This window comes from Phialemonium atrogriseum, assembly GCF_030411735.1.
Source record: "Phialemonium atrogriseum strain 8032-3 unplaced genomic scaffold QBC33scaffold_27, whole genome shotgun sequence".
Classification (NCBI taxonomy): Eukaryota; Fungi; Ascomycota; class Sordariomycetes; order Cephalothecales; family Cephalothecaceae; genus Phialemonium; species Phialemonium atrogriseum.
In genome coordinates, this window is record NW_026848164.1 from 25,328 (window position 1) to 52,175 (window position 26,848).

At 56.6% G+C, this 26,848-nt stretch overlaps 10 protein-coding genes across 10 annotated transcripts; 7 read left to right on the top strand and 3 right to left on the bottom strand.

Annotated features, from left to right (window-relative positions):
• Positions 1 to 704: 704 nt before the first annotated feature.
• QBC33DRAFT_210174 (fungal-specific transcription factor domain-containing protein) lies at positions 705 to 3,602 on the bottom strand. Its single transcript, XM_060422651.1, has 7 exons — positions 3,321 to 3,602; positions 2,893 to 3,258; positions 2,543 to 2,819; positions 2,082 to 2,448; positions 1,938 to 2,008; positions 1,549 to 1,867; positions 705 to 1,471 (listed from the first exon to the last, which is right to left on the bottom strand). The coding sequence occupies exons 1-7, from the start codon at positions 3,459 to 3,461 to the stop codon at positions 871 to 873; spliced, it is 2,142 nt and encodes a 713-aa protein (XP_060280137.1). The 5' UTR covers positions 3,462 to 3,602; the 3' UTR covers positions 705 to 870.
• Positions 3,603 to 4,114: 512 nt separating this feature from the next.
• Positions 4,115 to 5,678, top strand: QBC33DRAFT_596161 (putative short-chain dehydrogenase). Its single transcript, XM_060431865.1, has 3 exons — positions 4,115 to 4,863; positions 4,935 to 5,210; positions 5,306 to 5,678. Exons 1-3 carry the CDS (start codon positions 4,268 to 4,270, stop codon positions 5,418 to 5,420), a joined length of 987 nt encoding a protein of 328 aa, XP_060280138.1. The 5' UTR covers positions 4,115 to 4,267; the 3' UTR covers positions 5,421 to 5,678.
• QBC33DRAFT_210219 (uncharacterized protein) lies at positions 5,576 to 7,335 on the top strand. Its single transcript, XM_060422653.1, has one exon. It carries the CDS (start codon positions 5,936 to 5,938, stop codon positions 7,325 to 7,327), a length of 1,392 nt encoding a protein of 463 aa, XP_060280139.1. The 5' UTR covers positions 5,576 to 5,935; the 3' UTR covers positions 7,328 to 7,335.
• A 56-nt stretch (positions 7,336 to 7,391) lies between these two features.
• Positions 7,392 to 7,748, top strand: QBC33DRAFT_562249 (uncharacterized protein; the record flags this gene model as incomplete). Its single annotated transcript, XM_060430198.1, has 1 exon — positions 7,392 to 7,748. One exon carries the CDS (start codon positions 7,392 to 7,394, stop codon positions 7,746 to 7,748), a length of 357 nt encoding a protein of 118 aa, XP_060280140.1.
• Positions 7,749 to 8,983: 1,235 nt separating this feature from the next.
• QBC33DRAFT_548350 (uncharacterized protein) lies at positions 8,984 to 10,911 on the top strand. Its single transcript, XM_060428833.1, has 2 exons — positions 8,984 to 9,988; positions 10,041 to 10,911. The coding sequence occupies exons 1-2, from the start codon at positions 9,007 to 9,009 to the stop codon at positions 10,652 to 10,654; spliced, it is 1,596 nt and encodes a 531-aa protein (XP_060280141.1). The 5' UTR covers positions 8,984 to 9,006; the 3' UTR covers positions 10,655 to 10,911.
• Positions 10,912 to 10,961: 50 nt separating this feature from the next.
• Positions 10,962 to 13,544, bottom strand: QBC33DRAFT_622433 (FAD dependent oxidoreductase-domain-containing protein). Its single transcript, XM_060432838.1, has 3 exons — positions 12,085 to 13,544; positions 11,401 to 12,029; positions 10,962 to 11,107 (listed from the first exon to the last, which is right to left on the bottom strand). The coding sequence occupies exons 1-3, from the start codon at positions 13,328 to 13,330 to the stop codon at positions 11,081 to 11,083; spliced, it is 1,902 nt and encodes a 633-aa protein (XP_060280142.1). The 5' UTR covers positions 13,331 to 13,544; the 3' UTR covers positions 10,962 to 11,080.
• Positions 13,545 to 13,825: 281 nt separating this feature from the next.
• Positions 13,826 to 15,356, bottom strand: QBC33DRAFT_548354 (aquaporin-like protein). The gene is made up of 3 exons (XM_060428834.1): positions 14,856 to 15,356; positions 14,231 to 14,762; positions 13,826 to 14,160 (listed from the first exon to the last, which is right to left on the bottom strand). The coding sequence occupies exons 1-3, from the start codon at positions 15,158 to 15,160 to the stop codon at positions 13,984 to 13,986; spliced, it is 1,014 nt and encodes a 337-aa protein (XP_060280143.1). The 5' UTR covers positions 15,161 to 15,356; the 3' UTR covers positions 13,826 to 13,983.
• An 828-nt stretch (positions 15,357 to 16,184) lies between these two features.
• QBC33DRAFT_210251 (glycerol kinase) lies at positions 16,185 to 18,150 on the top strand. Its single transcript, XM_060422654.1, has 3 exons — positions 16,185 to 16,530; positions 16,594 to 17,752; positions 17,819 to 18,150. The coding sequence occupies exons 1-3, from the start codon at positions 16,367 to 16,369 to the stop codon at positions 18,056 to 18,058; spliced, it is 1,563 nt and encodes a 520-aa protein (XP_060280144.1). The 5' UTR covers positions 16,185 to 16,366; the 3' UTR covers positions 18,059 to 18,150.
• Positions 18,151 to 18,666: 516 nt separating this feature from the next.
• On the top strand, positions 18,667 to 21,561 carry QBC33DRAFT_210290 (uncharacterized protein). Its single transcript, XM_060422655.1, has 3 exons — positions 18,667 to 18,997; positions 19,066 to 20,949; positions 21,115 to 21,561. The coding sequence occupies exons 1-3, from the start codon at positions 18,813 to 18,815 to the stop codon at positions 21,392 to 21,394; spliced, it is 2,349 nt and encodes a 782-aa protein (XP_060280145.1). The 5' UTR covers positions 18,667 to 18,812; the 3' UTR covers positions 21,395 to 21,561.
• A 3,172-nt stretch (positions 21,562 to 24,733) lies between these two features.
• On the top strand, positions 24,734 to 25,093 carry QBC33DRAFT_210480 (uncharacterized protein). Its single transcript, XM_060422656.1, has one exon. It carries the CDS (start codon positions 24,808 to 24,810, stop codon positions 24,997 to 24,999), a length of 192 nt encoding a protein of 63 aa, XP_060280146.1. The 5' UTR covers positions 24,734 to 24,807; the 3' UTR covers positions 25,000 to 25,093.
• The last annotated feature ends 1,755 nt before the right edge of the window (positions 25,094 to 26,848 follow it).

Here is a 26,848-nt window from a genome sequence, read left to right on the forward strand (position 1 = left end):
TGGGGCAGCTTGATGTCCCTTCATCTTGACAACTCCAATATGGGCATGCCAGAAAAGAGAAAGAAGGTGTCGTCCCGGGCTGGGCAAAAATTGGACGTACGCATTATCTTTGTCAATGCATCAGTTTGGAGAGCACCGAGCGCGAGTGCCGTATCGCTCTTGCCGTGTTTTCCCCCCGCCTTTACCCAATGCGACGCACCAGTGTCGAACAACTCCCGTGGGTAACTAACTGTCTTGGGTCTAGGGCTAGGCCAAATGCTGAATCATCAACCGGGTCCTGAATCATTAGTCTACACTAGCCCGGGATGCACATGCCAGCATCAACCGGAGGTGCCAGCGCAGTGGGATGGGCATTGATTGGTTGTTTGTGTTGGTCGCTTCCCGAAGACATGATGAAGGTGTTTAGCGAGGCACGTCGGATGCGCTCTAGACCCATGTAAATGCCCTTATCACCCTTGAGGGTGCCCCGCATGATCCGGATCGAGTTACCAGGGACCATGGGGCGATTCACCATGGATGATGCTAAAAGTCTTGACATGTTGTGTGGCAACAACGGGTCTCAACTCCCGCGATATCCAGAGACAAGGTATCGTGTTCCGACAAGTCCGGACCAGTTCATAGAGGTAGAAGCAGCGAGGGCGTGGGCGACATGCTCGACTTTCCACGGGAGTGGGCGGGATAGAATATGGTCTGGATCCGCCGGCAACGGATCGGGTCAGGGAGTAACTGACATTCGCTTGTTTCTGGATCGCCCAACGAGCCTTATCCTGATCACGGCTGACAGGATGCGGGATAACCGGACAAGCACCCAGGGGACCAGCCCCCATAGAATGCGTGGTCGATTCAATCCGCGCAATGCCTCCCAGGCTGCTACGGCGGCATGTACCACTCCGCAGAGGTAGTGTCGATATGGTTCTCGGGGAAGCTGTCTAGGATAGAGAAGGCGTCGAGGTCCATGCCGGGGAGATTGATGGCATTGTCGATGCCAAAGCCACTGCCGACCGGCAGGTCCAGATACGGGAAAGCGGGCAGGTAGTTCGCCGCCGCGAGGGTGTCCGCGACAGGGTTATTGCCGTTACGCGTGTTGTTGGGAGTGGCGACGACGACTGTGGCAGCGGGGGCAGCGGCCGGGGAAGATCTCTGGTTGTCGGAGCGGAGGCTGTTGGTGATGATGTCGAGGCTTCTCTGCAGGAGCGGGCAGGCCACCATGCCCTGCCGCAGCGCGCGGAGGAAGGTCTGCATCTTCCTGCCCGCCTCAACGTCGCCCGTCTTGACGTCGTGCGTCATCACCGACGCGCCTGTGTAGATGCAGTAGGCCATGAGATAGGTGATCCTGCTGAAGCCAAACGTCTTCTCGAGGAGGAGGAGCAGCTTCTCGAGGTTGTCCGCGGCCCGGCGGCAGGCCATGTGATGCGCCGGGGAGGAGTAGAAGGGCCGGTGGAGGAGAATGATAATTGTGTAGTAGAGGAGACTAGGATTCGTCAGTCAGCCATGTGCTTCTGCTTCTCTTCGACGCAACGGGGGCGGCGGCCCAAATTTGGCACTTACTTCTGGGTGAGGATGTGCGGCGGGGGGCAGACCTCGGGCAAGTTGTCAGGGTCGTACTTGAGGTGGGCCGGGGAGTTTTCCCTCCACTCGTCGAGCCTCTCGCGAATGCCCCGCAGCACATCCTCGTTGTCCGTGACCCCGCGCCGCGAATACAGCTGGCAGATGATGTCGTTCAGGATCACCGCGAGCCTGGACGACGCCTCGAAGCAAGAGACCGAATGGGCCTTCATCGGGGGGTACTCCCCACCGGAGATGCAGCTGAGATTCAGGGACTCCCCGTGGTGAGGAGACCAGTACTCGTTTTCCGAATAGTTGTCGACTGTGACGAGGTTAGATGATATCACCATCACAGAGCATGGCCAAAATGGGAAGGGGGGGATTGAACCTACGGAACTCGGGCGAATGATCGAAGGGGAGCTCTGTCAGAGCCGGAGCCCGTCCGAGGTAGAGACTTATCGCCCTGCCACGTCTCTCTGTCAGCAAATCCCGCCTCCTCTAACTCCATCACCAGGCCAGGCAGCATCTAATCTTACTTGTCCCAAAAATAGCAGCTCCAGAACAACCGCCTGCGAATCTCGAGATCCTCGGGGCTGAGGTAACCGAGGCTCAATATCCGGCCGCTGTTGTGGTGAAGGCCGAGGTCGCTGACCATCCGGAAGGCCATGCCGCTGTACAGCCAGGCCTGCGACGTCGACCCAAACGCCAGCTCGCGAGCGCTCAGCTGGAGCAGGCCCTGCACCGTGGGGATGGCGCTGGGCTTCTGGATCTCGGCGCCGAGGAGTTGGCGCGCCCGCGAGATCAGCATCTCGCCGATCTTGGCGTCGTGGAAGCGCGCTGCGTGCCCGCACAGCACGGTGAGGAGGAATTGCGAGTAGTACGGTCCGCCGGTGGTCATGTCCCCTGTTGAGAGGTAAGCCGGCCTGCCGCACATTCACCCACCTCCACGGGGCTGATTAAGATAAGATGGGGGCCAGGGGGAAGGAGGCTGACGTACGCATAAAGGCCGGCCGATAGACCCACATGAACATGGGTGCAATCCAGACCCAGTGGAGCTGCAACAGCTTCGACATGATGGCTCTGGGGATGTCGTTCTGGAGCGACGCATTGCCGACCGCGAACGCCTCCCATGTCCGGCTCTCTTCCGCGTTGGAGGTGAGCATGGAGCGGATGTTGGACTTGACCGACTGCTCGTCGTACTGCTGTGAGTGTGGGGACGATGCCTCTAGCGCCGGCGGGTCGTGGATGGCCGACGTCGGGCCGTGATACGAGATCTGCACAACGATGAGCTGGGGGATTCGGGGGGAAATGGATACCGAGCCCGCAGGGTTAACCGGCGCTACATGCCTTTCCGTGTTCATCCAGGCTCAGGTCGGAGAGTAGTTCCTCTGACGAGGGCTCCTTTGACGAGCTCCGCCCCTGCGGCCGAACGAACTCGTCCCTCCGTTCCGACGCCATCCCGGAGGCGGCAACATGTCCAGGCGGCCCTCCCGCGGCCGGCAATGCTGTCAGGTCAATTGGAGACTGAATAGCCTGCGGGTTCGCTGGCCGGGCTTCCAATGCCCTCCTGAGCTCGGCGACAGTCTGCTCGGCCTCCTGGAGTCTCCTCGCCATGGCGATGATCTGCGACATTGGAGGCGGCTTCTCGTAGCGGCACTCATCCTGGTAGACCTCGCACGTCTTACAGGTCGGCTGAGTTCCATCGCATCGGGTCTGGCGTCTGTCAGCAAGTCTGTGCGTGACAATATCTGGGAGTCATGGGTCGAAGCACCCACTTTTCTCGCCCGGCAGTTCGCGCAGGTGAGTCCTCGGTGAGGGCGTCCCCGGTCCGCCCGCGATCTTGGCGCCGACGGCGTGGATCGGGTGCTTGACGCGTCCATGGTTGGAGGGGCTTCGAATGGATGCCTGGCAGACATGGAAAATCGTATCCTTCAAGATCCCCGCCATTGAGCGCACCGTGTTCTCGCGTGTTTCCCGTTCCTCGTGATTTCCCCACCATCCCTGCCATGACAAGTGGGGTGGATAAGCCACGTGATTGCAAGTGGAGGCCTGCCAGGTGCTGGCGGCTGCGGCTGCCACAATCCGCCCATGTCCTTTCCAGTGTGTGAAGAATGGAAATGGCTTCAATGCCCGCGAAACAGGACAAACAAGGAAATAGTAGACATGATGCGCCCGGTCTATCTTCTATCTTACATCATTTAGGATTGGCATATGAAGAGAACCCGCAGAGTGTACGTGGCCCCTGCATGCCATCGCAGTGGAGGACCAGTTAACCAAGTCCTCGGCCTCACGTAATGATTCCTCAGCAAAAAAAAATAAACTGCAAAATTCCTTGCAATAGGGCGCAATTGTCGATTATCTGCTGGCAATGGGCTTGGGGTAGTAAGCTGCGAGTGGGGACAGTAATATGACCCCATCCACAAGTTCCACAACCGACTGTTTCGGACTCGCCTAACATCCCGGACCGCTTCCGGGCTAAGCGAGTCCGAGGCAGTCCCGGGGGTACGGGTACGGGCCGTTTTGCAGTCTGCACTGGCAGCTGCGGAGCCGTAACTGCCAAGGCCTCAGGAAATGAATGTCGCAATTTCCTTGGCAAACTGAGAAGGCCCTTTTGCAGCCCCTTGGTCTGGCCCACCACGATATTTAACTCGCCCTGCTGCCCCCAACCGGGCTTGCTCGAAGCAGTCAGTCAGATTGCCACCCTTTCTTTCCCCCCTAAACCATGCCTTTCATCGTCGACTTCGTGCGCTCCCAGTACACCCGGCTCCCCCTCGCCGCGACACCGGCCGCCGTCGAGGGTGGAACCTACGTCGTGACGGGCAGCAACACGGGCCTAGGCCTCGAGTGCGCCAAACACCTGGCCCGGCTGGGCGCGGCACGCCTCATCCTCGCAGTCCGGTCGTCGCAGCGCGGGGACGCCGCCCTGGCCACAATACACGAGGAGACGGGCCGCAGCGACGTCGGCGAGGTGTGGGAGCTGGACCTCGCCTCGCTCGCCTCGGTCGAGGCCTTCGCCGCGAGACTGGCGGCGCTGGACCGCGTGGACGCCGTCATCGCGAACGCGGGCGTCTCGCTGGTCGAGTATGCCCTCGCTGACGGGTTCGAGGAGTCGCTCATGATCAACTTCGTCGCCACGATGCTGCTGGCCGTCCGCGCGCTCCCGGTGCTGCGGGCGTCGGCGGAGAAGTTCAAGATCCAGCCGCACCTCGTTGTGGTTGCGAGCAGTGTGGCCTTCATCGTGGATGGGCCTTCGGTGGATGTTGACGGCAATATTTTGGAGGCGTTGAGCACGAGAGACGCTTCGGTCATGTCCCAGCGGTGAGCACACGGATCCACCTCGCCGTATTATGAATGAGGGCATCCCAACTAAACCCCACGTTCGGCCGCAGATACCAGCTGACCAAGCAACTGCAAATCTACGCGGTCCGCGAGCTCGCCAGGCTGGTCCCGGTGGCTGAATCAGGCGTGGTCATCAATACCCTGAACCCTGGAATGTGCAGCACAGATCTCCAGCGTCACTCGAGGCTAGCAGGTAAGCTCGCAATGGGCCTGGTGGGGTTGTTCGTCGGCCGTACTGCCGAGGAGGGCAGTCGGACATTGGTGCACGCCGCCGTCGCAGGCCCCGAAACTCACGGGAAGTACCTGTCCGACTGCGAGGATAAAGAGTAGGTTCAAGGGCTTCCCTCTTCCTGCCAACTACTGTCTGCGATGGCTGGGCGATGATCGAATGCTAACCTTGAATAATTACCTGCAATAATAGGCACGAGATGCCGGCATGGATGCGAGACGAGAGTGGCTCTCGTGTGCAGAAACGCGTCTGGGAAGATTTGGTGAAGGCGCTTAAGGCCAGGGGTCACAGCATCGATATTCCGTGATCTCGACGATGTGGGGATGGAGAAGCGGTTGTCTCCGATAGACACCGTCGAGAATGAGATCATCCATAGATCCAGCCGCCGTCGATCAAAAGAGTGCCATCGGATTGTTGTGTTCGGACTCGCTCCTGCAAGACGAATTCATTCCGGCAAGTAGTCTCCAGCGTCCTACCCTTCCAGGTCTAACAATGTAGTCATGCAGTCGTGCGCCTCCAACTAGTAACCGGGGTCGCCGAGGAGGATTTCCCAATAAATATGTAGCGTTGCGGGGTAATGTCAATTCTCCAACCGAGATGATGTGTGAGCACAGCCTCGATCTGCGCCACACGCTGTGCCGCACCACCCCTAAAAGGCTAAAATGCAGCCCTGTAAATCCTCCATGGGGTAATTGCTTAGGTACCTAGGGCGTGTGTAATTACTTAAGAAGTCGTCCGTCTGCTCCTCGCCGAATTCACTAACCTCTAACCTTGGATTGCCACAAAAGCTTGCCACAAAAGAAGCAAGACCTGAGATCGGCCATGTCCCGAACCGCCGCATCATCATCCCATTTCCTTGGGATCCGCCTCGAGGCCGACCAAAAGACATATGCCCCCGGGGACACGGTCATCGGGTGTGTCTACCGAAAGGCCCACGCCGTCTCGGTGCGCGCAAGTGTCACTATCTCGGTGCACGGGAGATCATATTGCGAGATAGAGGTACGCGAGTCCCAGAATCAGCAGCATCATACCAGAACCTACCACAGGGAGCTCGGTTTCTTCGACATGACCCGGAATGCGCAGAGGCTATTCGAAGGGCCTCTTCATATCGCGCCTGACAGCGAGGGCCAGGTCTGGCCCTTCGCTGTCACCATCCCCCCGTTTATCGATAACAGGGGCATAGCCCGGGACCTTCCCAGTTGCGAAAGTTACCTGCCCATAGATCACGAGGACATTGCGACCCAGCCACTCCCACCCACCTTCTGGAGCGGGTCGGACGGATACTATACATCTAAGAGCTTTATTGAATATTATCTCCAAGCCGACCTCCGACTGGCCAGAGATGGCTCAGCAGATGTCCAAACTTCAACGCTCCCCCTGCACATCCCGGGCTTTTCGCCAGAGCCCCCGATAACAGACTTCAACATACGGCGCCAAATCTTCTTTCGATCCGTCACCTCACAGCGGCTCATCCCTGGCATGGAAAACGCCGAGCTGTCCTTTGCCCAAAAGACGCAGAAGCTCTTCAGGACGTCCAAAGTCCCCCACTTCTACTTCGAGCTCGAGGTGGAAATCCCGACCGTCATCCAGTTGGAGAACCCCAACGCCATCCCCTTCCGCGTCCGCGTCAAGCCCGCCTGGGACCAGACAAGCGAGATCATCCGGAACCTGCCCCAGAAAGTCAAGCTGACGTCCTTGGTCCTGGAGCTCAAGTCGGACACCGAGGTGACATGCGGGGGGAGGTTCGGGAAAGAGCATGCCAGCAACACGCACGAGACGGACCTCCAGGTCCCCAAGGCCCTCCAAGCGCTGGGCAGGGACGTCTTCATACCATGCACGGCCGAGTGGCCGGCCATTGATATCGGCGAGCTCATCAACTTCCGAGTCAGATCGCAGGGCCGCATCGGCCAGAGACTCACAAACATATACCTCATCTACCCCTGCTTTACGACGTACAACATCAAACATAGCCACCGATTGAAGTGGAAGCTACGCGTCACCATCGCGGGCGAGGAAGTGAAGGTGGACGGCCAAGCAAAAGTCATTGTGCTGCCACCGAGCGACACGAATCCGGCCTGGACTGCTCCGCCATTGGAGACTCAGGAGACAGAGTCGTGGATCCATCCGCCGGCTGACGACGAGGCTCCGCCGTCTTTCGCAGAGACACAGAAGGAAGGCCGGGCCAGCAGTCAGGAAGGGGGTTCTAGTTATTAGATTAAGGTTCTCAGCGCTATTGATACCCGAAAGTAACCTCTGTTTGGTGCTTGTCATAAGAGTAATGAGGTTCCATACAGCTCTCGGAGAGGGTGTGCTGTCCGCAGATGGACTCGTCCACCCTGAGACGAAGCGAATCTCGAATGGGGTGCTCCACGAGGACGTGGACCAAGCCCCCCACCCGGCCGCAGTGAGGGCTGTCGATGACCAGATAAACTCCATCACACTGCCACAGCTTCGCTCGATATGCCGGAGCTCCATTGGGGGTGTCGACCCCAGTCTTCCGGTATTCCCGCCCCAGCGAGTATACGACCGTGTCCGGCGGCCCCGGGAGCGGATCACGTCGGAAACCGACTGCTTTGTGCTCTGCCACAACGACCTCTGCCGTGATGGGTTGTCGGAGGAGATGTACGGTAATTAGATAGGTGAGGCATGGAGCCAACCCTCCACGCTTTCGGAACCACTTCCGGTACTCTCCTCCTTCTTCCCCCGGCATATCGACACACTGTGGGAATCTTCGAGTGTTTATTCGCGGGGCCGTCCTCTTCTACCATTCGCAGATCTCGACGTTCCTGGCTGACGCTCGGAGACTCCGAGTCTGAGGAACCGTTGTCTTGGCAGTTCGGCCCTACCGCCGCGCTCGTTGGTTTTGTTTGAGAGTTTACGATGGGAGCAACGACACTGGGAAGCTGCTTTCCGGAGTGAGACATTCTAGGTGAAACATTCAGGGACAGGGGCGCAGCTAAAAGACGTGACAACCACCCCACCCCCCCAAACCAACATCTCTTCTTCTCGTCTTGAAGAACTAAATTAGTTAGTGGAAAGTCTAGAAAATGTTGTCAAGCGTTTCTATGATGCGTGTATGGTCCAAGGGTAATTACTAGTCTAGGCCGGCACATAGTGGTATTAGGCAGTGATGAACATGTAATGATGCAAAGGAAGGGATTAATTAATTGTTTCGATGTCTCGGAGGTATTCCAACACGGAAGGTACCGCCACTGCCCTTGAGCAGTAAAAGACTCAGAATTAAGTGCCAGACTGGTCTCGAGTCCAGGACTCAATGGATTCTGCCAGGTTTAAAAATGACACCCATGACACAGTAAATAATAAGGCACTGCGATGGCACAATATACTTATTGAATGCCGAACTTGGGTGCCCTCGACAGACGAACTAAACAGGCAAGGAGCAAGGCTCTAGCTAGCGTCAAGCAGCTACATTGGGAATGCCCACGTCTAGTTCCACGCGAACAGGCCCCTCTCATTCCACACGTTCCCAGCATGAATCCATCCTCTCCTAAGCCAACCAATGCCAAACCACAAGTAGAATGACCAGACCGGTAATAGTGGGGATCGCATTTTCGGACTGATGGAGAATGCTAAATCAATGAAGGAATCCCCTGGACGTGACGAACGAGCCTCGAGCAAAGCCCATTCCGCAAAGCTAAACCTTGCCATTCCTTTGGTTTGGATGAGGAATGCCTTGGTTAGTCGTGTTTCACTCGGCTAGCCATGTTCGAGGGACGGACGGGTTTGATCTGGGCGACGCGCATGAAAAGAAGCGAGAAAACCAAAACCAACAATAAACAAAGGGGGGTGATCTCAACCCCCCATATATGACCCCCCCGCCCTCCCTGCCCTATCAGTCTCACCACATCTCACATTCATTGATCCCCACATCCATGCCCACCTTTAGCACCATGGCGACTTTACGGCTCCTTGGATCAGCACTTGTGCTGGCCAGCATCATCAACGCCCAGGTGATAGATCTTGGGGCAGCTTCGGTCTTCGCAGTACTTGGCGCCTCAACAGTGACAAATACCGGATTTTCAGTACTCGGTGGCGACGTTGGGGTTTATCCTGGTTTGGCCATCACGGGATTTCCTCCCGGAACAGCAACCGCCATTCACCCCGGCGACGCACTAGCGATGCAAGGTCAACTCGATGCGCAGGCCGCCTATTCGACAGCAGCTGCAACGCCGGCAGGACCCCCGGAAAACAACCTGAGCGGGATGAACCTGGGGGGCTTAATACTGCCGCCAGGTGTTTATACCTTCGACAGCAGTGCTCAGCTTACCGGGCTTCTCATCCTGGACGGGGCAGGCATCCCGGACCCTAGTTGGATCTTTCAGATAGCCTCAACCCTGACCACGGCAAGTGATTCTGAAATGGTCCTGATCGGCGCCCCGGCCTGTAACGTCTTTTGGCAAGTGGGGAGTTCAGCTACTCTCGGCAGCGCTTCCGGGTTTATTGGCAACATCGTGGCCTTGGCGTCGGTCAGCATGGACAGTACGGCGTCGAATGATGGAAGTCTTATCGCCCTTACCGGTGCTGTAACGTTGATCGACAATCTCGTCAACGCTCCCTGTGCCGCCGTCGTAACAACCTCATCATTCGCGACTTCAACTGCAACAGTATCAACGTCAATGAGTTCTGTAACCGGCGAGACCGTAATCACTACCGAGATCACCACTGAGATCACTACCGTGATCACTTCGGGGACTGTCACGGAGACCACTACCGAGATCATCACGGAGACCTCTACCGAGACCATTCCGATTCCAACATCAACGAGTCTTCTGTCCTCCGAGACCGCAACCGCTACCACTACGGAAGCTTCAACATCTCCGACCGTAGCCTCGACCACGACTTCAACTGCAATAGGTTCTTGATCCTTTCCGACCTTGAGCCCGACTGGCACTGACAACTTGAACAGGTTCTTCAACCTTCTTTTCCACGACCTCTACGGAAACCGAAACAACATCAACTACAACCTCCCCATCCGTGGCGTCTACAGGCACCTCGACCGTGACAAGTTCCCCGTCTGTAACATCAAGCCCAATAGGTGTGGTCACCACCCAAGTTACAGCTTCGACCACTTCAACCCTCACAGTATCCGGCATCACTCACACGCCAGCGAACCAAGCCGCCATCGTCATAATATTCACAGTGACATGCCCCGAGGCTCCCACGCAAATCTCCTCGCACGGCCAAGTTTTCTACATTGAAACGCCCTGCACCACCGTCTTGACAGCCACGCCCACCCCATTCTCCCCGACAGAGAGGCCTTGCGAAGACTGTGCCCTCCCCACATCTCGGGACCCGGATATCCCCAGTGAACCCTGCCTCACCTGCTCTAATCAATTGGCCACACCGACAACAGCGCAGTTGGAAGGAACGAGGGCGGGCGACAGCCCACACCAAACTGACAAGGGGTCAACGGACTCGAATGGCTCGGGCATTGTCACTGCCGCGGCCACCTCGAATTGGCCAAACGTGGCCATTTTGGCAGGGGTTGGTTTGTTTCCGATTGTGATTAATCTGGCGTGAAGGATACATATATTTGGTCTGAGTTGGGCGTTCAAGGAGCAAAAGGAGTTGGGAGGTTTAGGCCCACGGCGAGAAGCCAACCTTGGAATTGATATAGACTCTGTGCCGTTTTCATCACTGCGGTCGCAGGTGTTTGCCATTTGCCTGCCACCGTGGTTGCCGGAGTTGCTGATTTCAGACACATTAGATACCCATTTTTAGCCGTCCTTCGCCCCATACAATTACATTCTACAATCACATTCCACGAGGACGGCAAGTCAGGTTTGGCGGAATGCCAGCTGCGAGACATCCTGAGCCCCGTCGACAACACGTACCTATATGTCACTCTACGTGCAGAACGAAGGTCTTGTCACCTCAAGTGTCTCAAATAATTTACACCTGAAACAAGCGATGTAGCCTCTGCTTAAAATGTTTGGATTCCCAACCCTAGAGCCAGCGATTCGACGCTGGGATCTGGCTAGAGTGAATATCTTTGGGAGAAAGAACAGGTAATTATATCCCAAGTCCCCTTTCGCAACCGGTACTATCCCACTCTGCGGTACCAATCCCCACGCTCAACAATCCCTCGAGCGAGCCAACGCTTCCCCAACCCCCAAACCCCCCAACCCAACCCTCCCCCCGCCCGTCCCCCTCAACCCTCCCTCCCGCACACCCTCCCCCCCGCTCACCACCCTCCACCCAAGCACTTCCTCCCTCGTAACCCCCGCCCTCCCCTCCGCCAACCCCATCGACCTTAGAAACCTTACCGTCTCAGTCCACTCTCCCCGCCTCCTCTCCTCATCCCACCCCAGCTCCCCGCCCATCACCTCGATCACCCGCGGCAGCGCCCTCAGCGCGCCCTCGACGTCCAGAAACGCCAGGCGCGTGCGCCGCGCCACCACGTCCGCGGCCGTGCAGGCCGCCTCGGCGCGGACGGCGTGGTAGATCTCGGCCTCGGTGATGGGGGAGGATGGGACGAGGCGGCGAGTCGCGTCGGTTTCGGTGAGGAGGACCGCCCACGCGCGGTCGCCGTAGTTGGTGGCCAGGTGCTGGGCCACCTCGGCGTCGAGGGCCGGGTGGGATTCCATCAGCTGCGAGGGCAGGGCCGGTGAGTAGCCGTGCGCGCCGAGGAGCGGGGTGTGGCGGGTGCGGCAGGCTCCGGTGGTGGTGGTGGGCGGGAGGCCGGCGCCGCTGATGTCGGGGAGGGAGATGGCGTGCGGGGTGAGGTTGAAGGTCTTGATTGCTTGGTCGACTGCGTCTTCGGCCATCTGGCGGTAGGTGGTCCATTTGCCGCCGGCGCAGGTGAGGAGGCCCGAGGGGGAAACGGTGATGAGGTGGCTGCGGACGAGGGACTCTGTGTTCTCTGCCCGGGGGTCTTTGACAAGGGGGCGGATACCTGGCTTTTGTCAGTGGCTATTGTGATGACGAGTAGGGAGGAAGGAAGCTCTCACCAGTCCAGGTCGCGAGGACATCGGCTCGCGTAACCGCATGCTCAGGCGCCAGAAGCTTGCTGACCTCCTTCAAGATGAAGTCCACGTCGTCCTGGCGCGTAGTCGGCTCTCGCTCAATGGCACAAGGGTTATCCGTCGTACCAGCGAGGGTAGATCCCTGCCAGGGAAGAACGAAGATGACGCGTCCGTCGGAGGTGGCCGCGTCGAGCATGCCCATGCCGTTGGGACATATGTTTTTGGGGAGCATGACGTGAGTACCGGAGGCAGGGGCCACAATTGCCTTGCGAGAAGGGTCGTCCATCTGCTCTATCGCATCGACAAAGGGGCCCGTGGCGTTGATGACGCCCTTGGCACGGACAATGAACTCTCCGGCGTCGTTGTCGTTCTTGTTAAGCCCAGCCATGGCGTCTCGTATCCTTGCGCCGCAGATTTTACCATTCGAATCTTTTTCCAGGCCCGTGACTTCGACATGGTTTACCATTGTGGCACCGTAGAGCGAAGCTGTGAGTGCAAGTGAAATATTCATCCTCGAATCGTTGTGCTGGCCATCGTAGTAGACAAGGGCCCCAATCAGGTTATCTCTGCGAAGCATGGGGAACTCGGCGAGAGCCTTGCTCTTGCTCAAGAGGTATGACCGTTCGAGTCCCTGGGATCCGGCAAGTAGGTCGTAGGCCATGGTACCGGCCCAGAAATACGGGGTCTGCCACCAACGCTGCAGCGGCAGCAGGATAGGCAGGGAGCTGGACAAGTGCGGCGCAATGTCGAGGAAGACCTTGCGTTCGCGCAGGGCCTCCATGACGAGCTGGAGTTGCGGGTAGTCGAGATTCCACACGGCCTTTTCGAGGTACCGCACGCCGCCATGCACCAGCTTGGTGCTCTTGGAGCTGGTCCCGGAGGAGAAGTCGCCGCGCTCGACGAGGGCGACCTTGAGGCCCCGTGTGACTGCGTCGAGGGCGATGCCCGTGCCTGTCGCGCCGCCGCCGATGACGAGCAGGTCATACTCGGTGCTAGTGTCGGGCCTGCCGTTGCGACGGAGCTCGGCCAGCAGCTCGGCGCGAGTCTTGATCGCTGGGAAGGATGGAGGCTTGATCCGGCCATTTTGGTCGCGTTCGAGGGGAGCGATGGGCGCGTCGAAGGTGGGCTTGCTGTTGCGGTTTGTGTAGACGATACCGCCTCCTACCACAGCAGCTATGACAGCGGCAGAGGCCGCAAGGGGTCGCCTGATGCTCGAGAGGCGCGACACCATGGTCGCGAGCAATCCGAATGTGTTGAATGGAGAAGCAGTCCCAGTTTGTTTAGGCAGTCACCAGCTTTAAACTCCTACCAGGTAACTAGGTAGGAAGAGGGAAGCTATGTAGAGAAAGTAAAGCACACACCTGCCTGACATCATCGGGCGGATATGCCGCCCCGCCCCGGATCCAGCCCGAGCAGGGTAAATATTCTATTTGCTTGCGAGTGTTTCTACCCAATCCGCCACTGTCAGGGCCCCCACACGCCTCGCCATTTTCCCTCCTATCCAGTGTCAGGAGGTTGTGCCGTCTGAGCCTCAAAAATGGTGCAGGGATGGATGTTCATGCAGCTCGGGCTCAAAACACCGAGATCTGCGCCTCGGCACCCGGATTAGTGGGGCGGGATTGAAATTTTCGGTATTTTGACCCGAGCCTGCATGAACAAGGGTCTTGTCCTACAGAGCGACTCCACTAGTCGGGCCGGGACCGCAGTCACATCGGGAGTCCCGGGCTTTTATGAGGAAAAATCAAGAGCTAGAATTGTGCTATGCTAATTGACCACGCATGCAAACTGCGCCTTCTAATTCGTCCGCCACCCCCCTCTTACTACGCATGCGTAGTCATACGCAGTCGAGTCCCTTGAGAATTCTCATTCCCCACAATAACCGCTTCACACCTTGGAGTCCAGAGGCCGCTTGTATGTGTTTGACCACACGCTCCGGCGCGGTTGGAGGAACCGTTTGAGGCCAAGCATTGGCGTGTTGATCGGACTCTCCCCCGTGAAGAGGAACACGTCGTACAGAAAGCCGCCAAAGAGGCAGCCAAGGAATGGGGCAACCATGGGGATCTGCGGCAAGAATTAGTTACGATTAGTTAAAAAGAAAATTACCGCAAAATGGGATCTAGAGCCAACTGACCCAGAAATAATACCCTCCAGCAGACCACACCCCGGTCCCGTAACCGAGCATGTACGACACCAGCCGGGGGCCGAAGTCGCGAGCGAGGTTGATGGCGTAACCAGTCTCCCATCCGAAGCATGCGCCCAGGCCGAAGATGAGGAAGAACAGGGCGAGTGGCATCAGCTGCCCGGCGCCGTTGTCGAGGAGGGCGAAGATGACAAACTGGAGGATAGTGCTGGCGATGAACTCGGAGAAGAACATGCCCGTACGAGTCATGAACTCGGCAGGGTACGTGCAGAAGATTCCGGCAGTAGCGGTATCCCCCGAGACGGTGCGGATGCCCGGGCCACCCTCGAACATGTCGATGGCGGACTTGTAGTTGCCGTAAACGACCGCGGCTCCCGCCATCGCCCCGAGCACCTGGGCGACGGCGTAGATGGGGAATTTGCGCCATGGGTGGCGGCGGTAGACGCAGTTGGCGAGAGTCACGGCAGGGTTGATGTGACCACCGGATTTGCCTGCGCAGTAGACTCCGAGCATCACGCCCAAGCTGGAGAGATGACCCATGTTAGTCATGAATTTCACGAAGTTTCGGCGGACTCTATGGTGGGCAGGTGGGTAATAATAATAGATAGACTCTTACCCCCAGCCCCAGGAGATACTCTGATAGTCGCCCTTGGTGTTCTTACTCAAGACAACCTGGGCGACTACACCATCACCAAACAAGATCAAGATGAAGGTGCCAAAGAACTCGGAGAAAGCGTCCTGGCAGCAGCTGCGGACCTTGCTCCAGGCCAGCTGCTCTTCGGGCGGCGCCAGGACCAGAGTGTCGCTGGCATATTCCTGGTGTGCTTCAGACTCACCCATCTTGGAGTTGTAAGTGGGAGTTGATTTGTCGACAGACGACTCTGATACAGAGATCGAATCTTGGGGATGAGAGATAGACATTAGCAACGGAGAGTCACAATTGCGGCTGAGGCTCGAGAGAGGAACGAGGATGCTGAAACGAAGATCATGGCAACCCCATGGGGAAGTGGGAACATTTATGCTCCCACCGAGCAGAGCAACAAGGGGAGTCTCCCAAACCACCGGGTGGGAATAATGAGGGGTCTCGGCTGCAAGGAAGCTCACCGATTAAGACTTACCCATTGTGCAGTATTCCTTCCGGGGATGATTCCAGCGGGGATGATTCCAGCGAGGGGGGGAATAACCTCGAGAGCCAAGTTGGTGAAGGAACAAAAACCCAGTTCATCTCGAGGGAATTTCTTTCGCCAAGTCCCGAGAGAACCTACCGATACGAGAAGCGGATTGGGTCTCACTACCTCGGGGGCGAAAAGTCAAGGCTGTTAGATGCATGCTCGGTGGCTCACACCGAAGAAAAAGACGCTGAATATTGCCCCATAAGGACGCGACCGAGGCACTTTTCCGACAGCCCATGACCCCGTTCCCGCCCTCCTTGCCTGCCCCGTCCCCTGCCTCCTTCGCTTGCTCCCGGAGCCTCCGGATTGGAAGCCGTGGAGGGGCGCAGGGCAGGGAGTGGGGCACCACATCGGACCAATCTCTTGTCGTTACCGAGCTAGAGCCAACGGTTCGGAGCGTCAACGTGAATTTGAGTGGCGGCGGATCTCCGGAAGCAGCTTATGGACCGGTTCCCATTTTGTGGGGACCAGGATATGGTTCCGGAACAGGCAGGAGCCTTTCGGCCGGCTGGTGTGGTTGGAGCCGTACGCGCTCCACTTTTTCTCGGTGGTATGTAGCTCGGTGAGCGAACCCCGAAACAGAGAAGCATGGAAGGATTCAAGAGCCTGTCAGCAAACCTGATTCACGTCATTAGTGGAGAGAGAAAGCGATGACCGCGCTTCTTCAAAGGACCCCGTGCCATTCTAACCTCGTGGTAACCGCTCCACAATCCGGGGATGGGGTAGATCAGATGAGGGGTAGCTTCCCCGAGTTTATTTCTCCATGCATGGTGCTGGAGCTCCCGTCCTCCTGCGATGAAGCTACAAATATTTTGCGAGTCCGTTCGAAAGTTGTGACCCTGCAGTTACGCATCTCCTCTCATCAGTCGGCCCGTAAAGATTCGCTCCCTCGTCCATTGTCGCCCTTGAAGACTCTCTCGCCTCTACCTCGCCCCTTTCCCAAGCATACCAAGAAATGGGTTCCGTCACAATGTCTCCTGCAAATGGGGCTTCTAACATCTCCTTCATCGGAGCAATCGATCAGGGCACCACGAGCTCACGCTTCCTGATCTTCAATTCAAGGGGCGAGGTTGTCGCGACGCACCAGCTTGAGTTCAAGCAGATGTACCCCGAGCCTGGGTAAGTTGAGCCTGCAATTAGCAACGTAGAACTTGACGCGGGGGCTAAACGATCCACGCATAGCTGGCACGAACATGACCCCGAGGAGCTTGTGACCTCGGTCGAGCAGTGCATCGACGGCGCAGTGCAGGATTTTGAGACTCAGGGCCACTCTCGCGAGCAGATCAAGGCTGTCGGCATCACAAACCAGAGAGAAACGACCGTCGTCTGGGACAAGACTACTGGAAAGGCACTGCACAACGCCATCGTCTGGACCGACACTCGCACTCAGGAGCTGGTTCGTCGGCTGAAGCAACGCCTTGGCGCCGGCGAGCTGACCTCACGATGCGGTCTTCCTCTGTCGACGTATCCTTCGGCAAGCAAGCTTCTATGGCTCCTGGAAAACATCCCCGAGGTCAAAGATGCCTACGAGCGCGGCGTGCTGGCCTTTGGTACTGTTGATACCTGGCTAACGTACAAGCTCAACGGCGGGACCGCACGCGATGTCTACGTGTCCGATCCGACCAACGCATCGAGAACCATGTTTATGAACATTGAGACACTCAACTACGACGATGAGCTGATCGACTGGTTCCGCCTTGACCGCAAGAAAGTCTTCCTGCCGAAGATTGTGCGGTCCTCAGACACCAAGGCATATGGCTCCCTGGCCAGCACCTCGTTGAAGGGTACCAAAATCATGGGCTGCCTGGGCGACCAGTCCGCCGCGCTTGTCGGCCAGAAGGGATTCACACCCGGTCTCGCGAAGAACACCTACGGCACCGGATGCTTCCTGCTCTATAACGTCGGCCCCAAGCCCGTCATCTCAACCCACGGCCTGCTGACGACCGTCGCATTCGACTTCGGCGAGGGCAAGACCATGTACGCCCTGGAAGGCAGCATCGCCGTGGCGGGGTCCAGCGTCAAGTTCCTCGTCGACAACTTCGGCTTCATCGAGTCGTCGTCCAAGCTCAGCGCCCTCGCCGAGACGGTCGAGGACAACGGTGGGTGCACCTTCGTCACGGCCTTCAGCGGCCTCTTCGCGCCGTACTGGATCGACGATGCCCGTGGCACCATCTTCGGGTTGACGGCGTACACGCAGCGCGGGCACGTTGCGCGCGCCACGCTCGAGGCTACCTGCTTCCAGACCAAGGCCATCCTCGAGTCCATGGAGAAGGACAGCGGCCAGGCGTTGACGGAGCTTGCTGTTGATGGCGGCATGTGCAACTCGGATCTCATCATGCAGGTACGTGAACAGCTCAGATTGGGACCAAAATGGAATCAAGCACTAACCCTTCCCTTCCACTGTTAGACCCAGGCCGACCTCATCGGCATCCCCGTCAATCGACCCGGCATGCGCGAGACGACGGCCCTCGGCGCCGCCATCGCCGCCGGCCTCGCCGCGGGGGTCTGGAAGGACTTCAGCGACCTGGCGAACGTGAATATGGAAGGCCGAACCATGTTCCAGCCGAAGATTGAGAAGGAGGAGGCGACGACACGGTTTGCTCGCTGGGAGAAGGCGGTGCGGATGAGCAATGGATGGTTGAACTAAATATCCCTGTAGCCCGTTTTTATTTATTTACTTATTTATTTATTTATACTTTTCTGCCTGTCTATCAGTTATTAGCTAGCATATTATATTCGATGCCGAGATGGCTGCAATTGACGTGCTCTTTGAGGTTTGATTGTATAGGACGTAAATAATTGCGCACTTGTGGCACCGTCACAGTCACATCTAGAACTTGACGCTGCAACTCATGCTGCAGTAGTATGTGAAACGCAATCCACAATGGTGTGATGTCGTCGATCCTTGCTTCTCACAGTGGGACGAAGGATGAAAGAGCGGGGAACCGTTTGGAGTTGGCTGGGCAGGCCGGGGGAATCTCGGTCTAAAGGAGGATTTTGTGTTCGAATATCTCTTGTCCGGGGCATGGCAACCTTGGCTTCTGCATCTTGGCTTGGTTTCTGTGCTGGTGGTCGTCATCCTCCTGCAGCTAAAGGTGGCATTGCACATTGGAGACCATACAGGGATCAGGGGAACGAAGACTTTTCGGCATCATCAGGCCACAACCCCGACAAATCCGTAGCACACTGAACCCCTAGATCTGTGGATTTTTACGCATATAGCGCCGTACTTCAACCACTAATTATACCAGTTATCCCCGCACTATCCCCATGCGCCAACCATATCCATGATAAGCAATTGCCTCAACTAAGAATTTTCTAACAGCCCTACCAGCTCGATCCAAATAACAGCTCGATCCCACCACCAGGGAAAGAAAGGGAAAGGGAAAGGGAAAGGGCAAATGTGGAGCTCGCACGACAATGGGACCGGCATGGCAGCAATAAATGCACCTCCACCATCAATGACCGAGGAAGACGCGAACTCGGCAGTCAGCAACGATGAAGCCCCGAGCGATGATGACGTAGGGCCTGCCGGCTCGGCCGACGCACCGAGAAAGCGGAGGAGGGAAGGACGCCAAAAGATATCGTACGCCTCTCGCCCTTAATTGCAATGCCGATACGAATTTCCGGTTGAGTGGACTGACCCCATCTTAGATGCGAACTGTGCAAGGCGCGCAAAGTGAAATGCGATCGTGCCGAGCCCGCGTGTTCGTGGTGTGCCCGGCGCAACCGGACATGCGTCTATCTCGAGAGGCACAAGCCGAAGGGAGCCCAGGCCGGCTTCAACCTTGAGCTTGAAGTCAAGGTCAATAGAATCGATGCTCTCCTCCAGGCCCTGGGGCGTCGAGTAGAGGATCATATCGCTCACGATCACTCGGTCGTTACACCAGGGCTCCCTCCAATCGTCAGTAATAGCAACAGTTTATCTCAGATCGACAGCTTCCATCGCGATGGAAACGGACCTAGCCCGAACGGCCTCTCAAGAGACGCCTTGAGCTCCCAGGGAAGGACGCCCGCGTATCCAACCCCCGTTTGGCAGGGCGGTAATGGGCAGGATGGCATCCAACACGGCGACCAGATTACACTCCCGGCCCTTTTGAATCAGCCCACCGACAGCTCCTTCAGTCGCTCACATTCATCTTCCAATATCACAGGGTTACGAAAGGACACCCCGTTGCTCTCACCCGCCGCCGATCTCCCGCCCCACGACATGGTCTACACCCTTGTTGACTTGTACTTCAAACACTGCAACACATGGTGTCCGATTCTCGACCGAAAGACAACGTTTGGAACCTTCTTCGGCTCTACGTCGCTGGAGGAAGCTGACCGGGTCCTCCTTCATGCCATCGTGGCAACGACACTGAGATTCTTCAAGGACTCCCGGTTATCCCGCGAGATGCGGGAGCATTACCATGCCGTATCCAAGCATACCGTGCAGATATACGCCATGGAGCACATCAGCATTCCGGCACTCCGGGCGCTGGTTATAATAACCCTGGATGAGCTAGGCACCTCCAACGGCCCGCGGGGATGGAACCTGCTCGCACTCCTGGTGCAGAACGTGAGGCAGCTGGACCTCTGCGAGGAGAGCAGTGTATTTTTATCGGCCCAGGCGGAAGACACGCCGCACACGGGCTCCATCCGCCGGCTGGCGACGGGCAAGCCCGAGTCGTGGATCGAGGATGAGGGCCGGCGGCGGCTGTGCTGGATCGTGTATCTACTGGACCGATACGCGACGATTGCCACAATCACCTTCGACTTCATGCTCGACGACAAGAGGATGAAACGGGTTCTCCCCTGTTCCTACGACTTGTTTTCCAGGAATGTGCCGGTCGAGACGCGATCCTCCCCGAGTCCACCCACAAACCAGCAGGGCCCGGCCGAGTATACTATCAACAAGCCTGAAAACCTCGGCAGCTTCTCCTACCACTGCGAGATCTTGAGGATCCTCACCAGGGTTCACGACTTCCTCAAGACCCCCTTCGATGTCACATCCTCGGCCGACATGGCCGGCTGGAGGAACACATACCGGTCACTAGACGGCGCCCTCGACAGCTGGCTACAGAGCCTCCCAAGCGAGTACAGCCGGATATCCGCGCTCTGCCACTCGGACCCGGCGAGCCGCGTCGCCAACTGGTTCATGCTGCACAGCGCCTACGTCACCTGCGTCGTGCGCCTGCACTCCTCGGCCGCGTACCCGACCGTCCGGTCCAACATCTTCGTGCCGTCCCACTACGCCATGCAGAGGTGCCTGTCCGCCGTGCACAGCCTCGGCGACATCGCGCGGGACGTGCTCGAGGCCGACGGCCTGGATCTGCTCGGCCCGCCGTTCGCCTTCTCGCTGTGGGTGGCTGCGAGGTTGCTGGTGGTCCATGCCGCGGCCGTTGGGTCGCCGGTGGATTCCAAGATCGACTTCTTTGTTGAGACCCTTCGCCATGTTGGGCAGCATTGGGAGGTCGCGAACAACTATGCCAAGATCCTGGCTCGGGTTGTTCGGAGGGGACGGGAGAGTAATATAAGCTTTGCTGCTATGAGGAGGTTAGTAGGCATCAATTTGCCCCAATGTTTCCTGATGTTTTCGGTTACGACTTCTCTCTCTTCCCGCTTTCTCCCCTTTCCCCCTCTAGCCTTTCCTTACCTCTCCTCCTATTTTAAACTCCTGTTACGGACCTTGTTGCGAGCTTCAGTCTAAACTTTTCTCAGAAGCGCCTATGATTTGGTAACTCTGGCATCTACAACCCGACAGTCTGGCCTGGAGCAGACATCGACACAGGTTACGTCACTCAGCGAGCTCGACAATATCGACGTCTTCGACTTCTTCAACTATCCAAAGGTCTCAGAGGTTGCTACAATAGCTTCGAGTGGTAAGACCAACCTTTTGCAGTCTCAGCAGATGGATGAACTTAGTTTGGAGGCAAGGAGGACTAACGGGCCTCCTGACCCTGAATCTGACTGGTTAGGATTAGGAACCCCCTTTACCTAAGATACCTTATGTAGACTAGTGCCTTGCACTGCATTTAGTTCAAAATAGCTTACTATTACGTATTTCAGGGGGACTGAGATGGATCTCAGGAGCCACACAGATTATCGAGAATACCCTAGATACCAGTCTCAAGGTTCCCAACATGTAGTTTGATGACTAATAATAGGGTGAAAGCTTATTAGAGCACCCTGTAGTTGAGTTTGCTCGATGGAAGCTTACCAGGCATGACTTTGTCAGGTTGGAAAGTCGAGAGTTAAGCATCTGTCATCCCTTCGCCTCCCAAATCTCAGACGCCGATCTCCAGTACGCCAAGGAATTGGAGCCTAGCCCCGACGACGGCGTCATGTCGTTTCACGAGGATATCTGGCCCACCGATTGGTGCGAAAGACGCCACGCGTTTGCCAACTTTTTGACCCAGTGGCCATATTCTCATGTGGGACCCCAATTCGAAAACTCCCGAGGAATGGGAACAAGTTCTTGCACAGCGACACATTGCCTCCACGCCCATGGAATATCGTCAGTATCTCCTCGCCCAACAACAAGGCAATCATACGCTGCCAACCCAGCACCAATTCCCCAACCTGAACGGGATCCACAGACAACGGTACGTACCGATAAATGTGATTTAGCCCTCGGCCAAAACGGCCCAGTTAGAGAATCCAAGCGTTTTCCACACAATAACCTGACATTCCGTCTGTATTCCAAGTTTCTGGGTTACGGGGATAGGCTTTATGAAGGGAATTTCTCTGCAGGCATGCATCTGCAGGCAGGTGGCAAGTTGGCAATAGCTGCATTGCTGTCACTATTTATTTTTGGCAACGGCAATAGCAATGGACAGCAACGGCAAGAGTGACAGGAGTGACAGCAAGAGCGATAGACAGCAATAGCAAGAGCGATAGACAGCAATAGCAAGAGCGATAGACAGCAATAGCAAGAGCGATAGACAGCAATAGCAAGAGCGATAGACAGCAATAGGCAACAGCAACAGCAACTGCCACCTGTGATGCACTACCCGCCTGCCCGCGGAGCAAATAGCGCATGACCCTGGAGAGATTCCCTTATTGAAATTGTATAATAATTAAGCTCTAGGCTGGAATTCTGCCTTCTTCCAGCTGCTTCCCATAAACGATCAGCGTTGGCCATGCTAGCCTGATCGAAATACCAGATTGTCGGGAATATCTTCACGGTCGGGATATCCCCCATTGCTAAGCGGAGCATGGCCCCCACTGCCACCAGTTCTACCCCTTCTGCGCTAAGGGATATCGTGCTGCTGTAGATATGTCGTGTCTGCTCCCAATATGGCAACCACACCTAGTCGTTCCTCCCCAATTGAGAATCATGTTGCATCCGCCCCATTCCCTTCGCAGCTCTGTGAACTTAAACTTGTAGTCTCGATAGATCTCGATGCCCGCCTCTTCTTTCGACCAGATTACAGTGTCTGATCCTTAGCCTGATTGTATTTCGTGCCTCTGTTCGGCAACCATGGTCACCACTCGGGGCCAAAAAGGTCACTACATTCCCAACCCGCGGCAGACGTTGCCCCTCACAAACCTGCGCAGCCGATATGAGGAAATCCCAGACTCGCAAGAGTCCTCCGCCAACGAGCTGCCAAGTCCTGTCCCTGATGTCGAGACTGAGTTCGGGGATGACGAGAACGAGAACCATCATGATGAAGACATGGTTGATGACGGACTGTCTGACTGGGGCTCTGACAGCGACAATGTTGAGGATCATGGCATGGGAATTTCTCTGTTGGCATACGCCATTTGCTCAGGTGGTAGAAATTGGCAACAGCTGCCATCGCCATCGCCATTGCTGTTGCTATTGCTAGAAATAGCAAGAGCAATAGACAGTGACGGCAATAGCGATAGACAGTGATGGCAATAGCAATGGACCATGATGGCAATAGCAATGGACCGTGATGGCAATAGCAATGGACAGCGACAGCAACAGCAATGGACAGTGACGGCAACAGCGATAGGCAGTGACGGCAACAGCGATAGGCAGTGACGGCAATAGCAATAGAGAGTGATGGCAATAGCGATAGACTGCAACGGCAATAACGATAGATAGCAACGGCAATAGCGATAGACAGCTGCTGCCACCTACGATGCACTAACCGCTTGCCCGCAGAGCACATGGCGAATGCCCCAGTGCTAGCAGAACGACGCAGCGGGATCAAGAGGTGGTAGCAACCGCAGTGAAGACGTGCTAAGCGAGTGTCGGTAGGTGAGACCCTGGCTATCCGCCTACTGAGAGCGCTTCTTGGGCGGGAGAGACTCTCGGATCCGTCGCCCAAGGGACTTTAGCCAGGCCTCCGAGCGACTGCGTACCGTTGGCTGCTAGCAAGCACCCGAGAAATTCCCTATAACATTGAGGATCAAGACGATATCAAGGACCCTGACACCAATTCTACTACTCATACCTCATAGGTATTAGACACTGATGTTGGTTCAACTGAGGACCAGGAGAACATTGCAACATTCCAAGACTGCATCTTGGCGATGCTCACCCTTTTGAAAGAGTACACATATCGCGTGCCAACGGCTACCTTTATGGGCATGGAAGACCTCGAGAAACCGATCGCACCCGGTGTCTATATGTTCTTCTGCGGATCAGAGCCCAGCGTTGTCCTTGACAACTTGATGCAACATATCCCCAACAACGCTTCAAGAATAATTTCCACGCTCATTAGCACGACTTCGATCTGTTGCCTGTCCAATCTAGGTACCCTGGGACCAAAGTCTTCCACGGATGAGGTCCATCTTGCACGCAGAGCTCCCTATGTAGGCCGGCAAGGTCTAACTCCATGATGGCCCTTCCAAAGTCCATCAGGAAGTTCTTCCTCGAGCATTTCCATCACCTTTTCCAGGGCAGCTAGACAGCCATCGTAATCCTTCCTCGAGGTCCGATGGGTTCAATACAATCGTCTTGACTTGTTGAGGCAGCAGGTCCTGCTGTTTTTGACCAACCCACCTCACCTTTTCGATCCCCTCTCGGAGCCAGAGCTTGAGGCGATCATAGCCACCATCAACAACGCCCAATGGCGACGACGTCTACTTCCATGTCGTCTCGCTTCATGAGCCGCGGAAAGCAGAGATAATGGCGTGTCTCACGGGGCCTCGGCCTGCGAGAGTTGCGGATGACGTCGTCATCAAGGCAGGGAAAGTGTACGACCGGCTGGTCGACATGGTCACCTCGACAACCATCAAGTGGGATCACACACCGGGAGTGGAGCCAATTGTAAGTCCTCGGGAGACATCTCCTAGCCGGAGCGAGTGTCCTTCAACATGACCGGGACCGGGAGAGGGATTGAGTGGCAGAACTGGAAGTTCCGCATCGGCTTTAACTACAGGGAAGGATCGCCTTGGACAACATCATGTTTACAAAGGCTAGAGACGACAAGCCAAGCCATGGCAGACTACAACAGCGCCACGTCGAAGACCTGGGACATCTGCAACGAGTCCACTAACCGCCGGCACAGCGGCAAGCCGGCCCCGTACAAGCTCGTGAGCAGGGAGGTACCGGGCCTGCTCCGAAGGATGGGTCGCTGGATGGAAGTGGGTCGGGTTTTCGAGACATGCCGTGCATATGACCAGATGTAAGGCCCCCCTCAACTTCCTTCCCAAATGGCTCAACAACACCACCCACCACATTTCAACTGCGTTCTAACCCTCTCCCAGACGCCGACGACCAACTCTGGACCGCAGGCCGCCACGTCCCCCACACATCCGGCGATTCCTCCGCCGGCCTTCCCCAATGGATCGGCGCCGGCACCGACCCCGTGACAGACATGGACGTGGTGTTCTGGCACACCTTTGAAGTCACGCACTTCCCGGCCCCCGAAGGCCTCCCCGTCATGCCGGCCGAGCCTGCTGCTGCGGCCGCAAAACTTCTTCGTGTGCAACCCTCTCTTGGACATGCCGCCTTAGTTTTCGCGGATGCCGAGCCAGGTTGGGGACGGGCGAAAGGGAGGGTGGGTTCTGAGGGGCGGTTTGGACGCGGACTCTGTTGGCTTCGTATTTTCCCTCTCGCGTTTGGATACTCGATTGTGATGGGGGTTTTCGACAATGGGAACCGATGTGCCCGTTGGAGAAAGGGACAATTCGAGGCGATAGACCCGCTTCTGACATGTTCACAAAGTGATTTAGTGGTGGGTAAGGGGCAGCATGCCCACCAGTGTTGTGGAAAGCCCAAGGTCGATGTATTTCCCAGCTGAACGCTATCGCGTCTCCTTAATTCGAGAGGTTAGATTTGATGCTGTCGGCCTGGATGAGCCCCAAGATACCCCATCGATCATGCCGTCGAGCTATTGCGTGGTGAACCGCGGTTCTGGAATATTGGGTCTTGTATCGGCACAGGCCCCTCGATAGCAGCTCCCTTTTCCCCCGTTATTTCGAAGCGGAGAAAGCGACCGTGGATGTAGCCAAGCGCGATATATCCGGATGCGGCTGTTGCTTTCGCCAGAAATTTTGTGCCAACGTCGAGATACCAGTGGCTCCCGGCGGCCCTTGGAATAATCAGAGTACTCGCCGTGCGGATTCTCTTGTTGGGGGAAAGATGTGATGCTCCACGGGGAACCCCTGTTCTTGCCCCGGTCTGTCTGTCTCCAGCCAAGAAGGTATTAGCCACCGTGACGCATCCAAGACGAAGAATAGCGAGATAATCTTACCTTGGTCGTTCCGGTGATGCGTGGGTTTGCCTGTTTTGTTGGTGTTGTTTTCTCTAGTCAAGACTTTGTTCCATCTCGGCACCACCACAACAGCAGGCACATTGTGGTAAGGGCCCAGCTCGTCACTTGGGATCGAGGGGGAAAAGGCTGGCCACCCGCCTGCCAAGGTAGTTGCCCGGGTGGAAGGCGGGTGCCCAGACCACCAGGGTGCGCACATTCACTTGCGGTACGTACCACGTACCACCTTCATCTTCACCTCACTTTGCACTTGCCCACCCTATATAAGGCCAAATACGGCCGTGTTTTTCAACGCAGGCAGGGGGTGTGGTGTAGCGGTTATGGGTTCAGCCCTTGGCCGTGAGACTAACCCCCAGTAAGTCCCAGACACGACTGGATACCGAAAGGTCGCCCGTTCGAGTCCTAGCTGCAGCTGGGTTTCTCCAATGGCTGATACTCGGATCTGGAGGGCGGCTCTGCCCGGGGAGCCGCCCTCAATAGTCGCAAAGAAATGTCCCGTTAACACGATCAAGTGGGGGGGCGCTTTAGTAACCACGCGGTAAAGAGGGTTGTCAAGGGCCATTAATTTTTTTGCCCTGTGTCCTCTTTTTCCTTTTTCCCTCCTTTTTCCCTGCTCCTTTTTTGCTCCATTTTCTCCCCCATTTTCTTCTTCTTTTTTCTTCTTCTCTTGATCCCACTGATTTCATCTATCACTTGCGCGCAAGTATTGTATGTTAGAGTGTGCGTGAGAGTGGCGCTTGTTGCTGCGAGTGGAATAGGAGTGG